The sequence below is a fragment of the Dryas octopetala genome, chromosome 7 (genome assembly GCF_963921425.1).
Source record: "Dryas octopetala chromosome 7, drDryOcto1.1, whole genome shotgun sequence".
NCBI lineage: Eukaryota > Viridiplantae > Streptophyta > Magnoliopsida > Rosales > Rosaceae > Dryas > Dryas octopetala.
Window position 1 is genome coordinate 10,349,637 of NC_141372.1, and position 5,469 is coordinate 10,355,105.

General features: G+C 38.1%; 1 protein-coding gene across 1 annotated transcript; it reads left to right on the forward strand.

Annotated features, from left to right (window-relative positions):
• Positions 1–379: 379 nt before the first annotated feature.
• Positions 380–1,969, forward strand: LOC147279549 (RING-H2 finger protein ATL34-like). The gene has a single exon (XM_086251837.1). It carries the CDS (start codon positions 619–621, stop codon positions 1,822–1,824), a length of 1,206 nt encoding a protein of 401 aa, XP_086107963.1. The 5' UTR covers positions 380–618; the 3' UTR covers positions 1,825–1,969.
• Positions 1,970–5,469: the final 3,500 nt, after the last annotated feature.

Genomic DNA, 5,469 nt, shown 5'->3' on the forward strand with positions numbered 1-5,469 from the left:
TGGGAGAGGTTGGCCGGATTGGTTAAAGACAAGAAGAAATGAAAGGTTCGAAGGTAATGGTCCAAACTAGCTAGGATGAAGTCTGCCGGCGTAGAAGAGAAAGTAGAAAGAACAATCCCCAAAACAAGTGGGAGCATCAAGGTTTCTAGAACATCATATATATCTTGTAACTATATATAAAATTGGTTATACAAATCATACATACATAGCCGGCCACCTCGATATAATCCCATTGACTGTACCACATATGAACGACAACAAACAAAGTAAACCCAAACAACACAAAGCATCCAATTCCAACTGGCTACATGGCAATTATCCTCATGTTCGATGCCTGTTATACATAAATCCAAGATTCTCATACCAATTTTAATCTTCTACTTTGTGGGCCTCACATCTCTCCATAGTCAACCCCCACAGCTACAACCCCACGACCCATTCAAAGCCCTTTCTCTTCTCTTCTCTTCTCTTCTCTTCTATCTTACCCACTCTCTCCAATCCCTTTTCTGCTTCTTCCTCATCTTTTGAATTCTGCTTCGTTTTTTTTGCTTCTGCTTTGCTTTTCAGCAACAACCAACCAAACCCACAAACACTCCCCTCAAAACTCATGAACCCATCATGACTCCATCTCACAACTTCTTTTCAACCAATCATGTCCTCCTCTGGACGCTCAGCTTCCTCCTCCTCTTGCACTCAATCACCGCCCAGCCCCCATCATGGGTCCCACCGCATGCCAACGGCGGAACGCACGGATTCAACCTCAAGATGGCGGTGATCATGGTGGTCTTAGTAGTCGTATTCTTCATACTGGGGTTTCTGTCCGTCTACACTCGCCAGTGCGCCCAGACGCGCCGCCAAGGGAGCGTGGACCTCGCGCTCCGGAAAGGCACTCGCGGGCTCGACCCGGCCGTGATCGAGACGTTCCCGACCTTCATCTACTCCACCGTCAAGGGGCTCAAGCTCGGGCACGACTCGCTCGAGTGCGCCGTCTGCCTCAACGAGTTCCAGGACGACGAAACGCTGCGTTTGATCCCCAAATGCGACCACGTCTTCCACCCCGACTGCATCGACACGTGGTTCATCTCTGACTCCACGTGCCCGGTTTGTCGGGCCTACCTGGTACCCAAACCCGGAGAGCTCCCCTACACTCTGATTGAGAAGCTCGAAATGTACGACGACTCGATTGACGAACCGGGTCAACCTGAACGGGTATCCGGATCCGAACCGCACCAATTGCCGCCACGCCAAGTGTCAATCCGGATCGTGGATGATCAGATCAAAGAAGAAGCATCTCCCGGGGTTAATTTGGGCCCGGCGGCCCCACCTAGGTCGAGATTGACCGGGTTTAGACCGCCGAGGTCAAGGTCAACGGGAATGCGTTTCACGAGAGTATTGTTTCCACGGTCACACTCGACGGGTCACTCGTTGGTTCAACCCGGCGAGAATATTGGGAAGTTCACGCTACGGTTACCGGAGGAGGTACGGAGTCAGCTGATGAACGCGGCGTTGACACGTGCCAGGAGTACCAGCGTGGCGTTTCCGAGAGCTGGTAGTACGAGAAGGGGTTATAGGACCGACAGCGGGCGTGGGAAGATCAACGGTTATGAGCGGTTTGATGCAAATTCGCGGTCGAACCAATGGACTTTCTCTATGATGCCGCCTTTCATATCTAGGACAGGTTTTGTTCGACAACATGTGCCTGATAATGACGAGGCAACTCCTTCGGTGGCTGCTCCGTCGGGATTGAATAGATCACCGTCTGATCATATTGGCGCCAATGATCAACGTTCGTCTGATGCTTTACGGCGGGAAGGCCAGGTTTAAAATATTGTTACAATTTAAACAAGTCTGAGATATTTTGTGTACATATCTTTTCAATTTATTTTATTTTTGTTTTGTGTTTTAATTTTTTTTTTTTAGAGCAAATTGGTATGCTTGATAATTAATGACAAATTTGAATCTAATTTAATTTTCGACTGACTAATTATTAGTATGCAAAATAGTGCCTACTGTCGGATCACTGTACAGTTTGGTTTAGGATGTGAGATGGGATTGGACCATTAATTAATTACAGTGTTTGTCCAATACCCATATTTGGTGACCTACAAATTAAACCGACGATACCGGATATAAATATATAATTAAATTTGATAATAGTCTAAAATAACATGGGACAATAATCTAGGGCTGCCCATTGGTTTGGTATTTACCGAACCGACCGACTACCGACCGAAATTTTTTGGTTTGGTAAATCGATTTTAACAAGCCGAAAATCGAAAATCCGAAACAAAAAAATTACCGAAAAAGTTGGTTTGGTTTTGGTAAAAACCGAAAAAAGTTGGTAAATCGACCGATTACCGAAAATTATGACAGAAAGCAACCGAATCGATTATTACCGAAAAAATCGAAATATATACCGAAAAATCTAAAACAATTACCGAAATTTAGTTATATATATATTTATATGTAATATTATTACATTAATAATTTAATATGGTTAGTATATGGTATATATATTTATATGTATTATTATTACATTAATATGCTTAATATATATATAGTTTATAGTTTATATTGTATGTAGTTTATAATACCATATAATTTATATAAATATATAGTTTATAACTTTACTAACTTTATATATTTATATAGTATATAGTATAAAGTATAAACTACTTATATAATAATGTTTTAATATATAATTTTAGTTATACTTATACCCTATATAATAAAATTACTAATTAGTATATAGTTTTAGACTTTAAGTTATAACTTATAGTTTTAGACACTTAATCTTATATATTATATTCTCTATAGTCTATACACTTTACCTTATATTATAAACTTAAAACTTAAAAGTTAAATACACTAACTTGGCCAAAAAAATACACAAAACTCTATTAAATATCTTATACACTATAATTAAAAGTTAAAACTTAAAACCCAATTAAGCATACAATTCTAATTTCTAAACACTAAACTCTATACACTAAGTCTATTATTATTTATTAATTGCTCTATAATGTTATATATACCTAACATTGTTTATGTATATAATATATCAGGGCCCTTCTAATGAGGGATCACCCTGTGGGGCCCACACGAGTCATTTTGTGTTGATTCGAACTGTCCATTTTTTACATCTCCATTGATAGATAATGTATGCAAAAAATCAGCCAAATCAGAAATCGTTTACTCGTTTGATTAAGCGGTCAAAGTTTAGGTGTTCATAGAGGAACTTGTTGTTCGTTCATTTGTTTTAAAATTTGACCGTTTAATCAAACTAGTAAACGATTTCCGATTTAGTTGGTTTTTTGCAAGTATGATCTATTAATGGAGTTGTAAAAAATAGACGGTTCGGATTAACACAAAATGACCCTTATGGGCCCCACAGGGTGATTCCTCATTTAACACTAAATGAGGGATCCCTTATTGGAAGGGCCCTGATAATATATATAATTATATATAAAGTTATAAAGTAATAAATTAGTTAGTACTTAGTAGTTACTATAGTTTAATAGTATATAGTTTATAATACTATAAGACTATAGCTTATATAATTTATAGTATATAATATAATATATAGTTTATAATACTATAAAACTATAATTTATATATTTGATAGTATATAGTTTATATAATTTATAATATATAGTTTATAATACTATAAGACAATAGTTCATATATTTGATAGTATATATATAGTTTATAATACTATAAGACTATAGTTTATATATTTGATAGTATATACTACATAGTTTATAATACTATAATTATATATGTAACATATATAACATATAACAAAGTATTATAGTCTTAGTAGTTATAAACTAGTTAGTAGTTTTTTTTTTTTTTTTCCATGAAACTAGAGTTAGTAGTTATATAAAGTTATAACTTATAAGCTTAAATTGTTAATACCCTAATCCTAATGTTTTTTATTTTATTTTCCAAACCTCAATCTAAACCCTATTATTTATGTTAATATCTTAATACCTATCATTATTTATGTATGTATAATTATATATAAACTAGTTTTTTTTTAATTTTCCCAAACCCCAATTAATTTGCCCAACCAAACCCTAATCACCCAAACCCCAACCAAATCCCAATTTGCCCAAACCCCAATCAAAATCCCATTAAACAAAACTGTAAAATGTGAGATCCCGTATTTTTACAATATTTTATTTTGGGGTTATTCGAAAATTTTGGGGAATTTATTTGAAAAATAAAAAGGTTTTGGATTAATTTTAATTTTTGTTTTAAATTAGGTTTGACCCAAAATTGACTTTTTGTTATATTGGGCTTTTGGTTTCGAACTTAGACTCGTTGGATAGGTCTCGAACTCACGAGTCCGTAGACTTGAACCGTACATTCATCGGAGTTACGGATTGAGAGTTATGGGCGTTTGAAGTGAAGGGCAGTTTTGTAATTTTGTGACTTAGGGTTTAATGAGTATAAAAGCTTCATTTTCAGATTTTTTCCCTCATTTTTCTCTCCCAGCCGTCACCCTCACCCTCACCCTCACTCTCTCTTTTTCTCTGTTGTCTCACCTTGTCTTCTCTCCTCTGCGCCCGATGCCAGTGCGTCTGGCGAAGGATGCCGGCGAGGCCACCACCCAAAGCCAGCACCACCGTGGGGGAGGTACGCCGCCGAGATCCGGGACCCGGGTATGAAAAGCCGGGTCTGGCTCGGAACCTTCGACACTGCTGAGAAAGCGGCTCGAGCCTATGACACCGCCGCCATAGAGTTCTGTGGCGCCAAGGCCAAGACTAACTTCCCCCACGGTGGAGTCTTCCAGATCCCGAGCCAGAGAGTTCCACGGCAGCAACAATCAGATCCCGAGCCAGAGCAGCACGGTGGAGTCTTCCAGCCGTGAGCCGGCAGATCTGATGGTGGATTCCTCGCCGTTGGATCTCAATCTTGCCCATGGCGTCGTTAGTAGTGGTCCCATTCTTCCCCATGTTCTCTCTGTTCTCCCTCCCCATGGCGTCTGTGTATTTTGATCTGGGTTTTGGTGTGCCTCTGTTGTGTGTGGGTTTTGATGTGCCTATGTGTGTGGGTATTTCGAAAATACCGAAATATACCAAAATCCGAAGGATCTGAAAAATGCCGAAATCCGAAAAAATCGATTCGGAAATCGGCATTAAAACTAGATTACCGAAATTTTTGGTAATCGAATCGGTAGGGCCATTTACCGATTCGATCCGACCGATGGGCAGCCCTACAATAATCCCATGTAAAGTTATGAGTCAACTTATCTTAATGTTTAGATACTACAATTAAATTATACAATAGTTCAATCATGTTGCAACAATGCTCTAGCTCCAATCCAATCCCTATCCAATCTTAAATAATAATCCAATCCAGTAGAGCATTTTAAACGGAATAATTTTTTAGTGTGACTGAATTATCACATGATGTTACTAATTTACTAATTTTATAACACATATATATATATACGTTAAAAAT

Coding starts and splice junctions, on each gene's coding strand:
- LOC147279549 (XM_086251837.1), top strand. CDS start 619: ATGACTCCATCTCACAACTTCTTTTCAACCAATCATGTCCTCCTCTGG.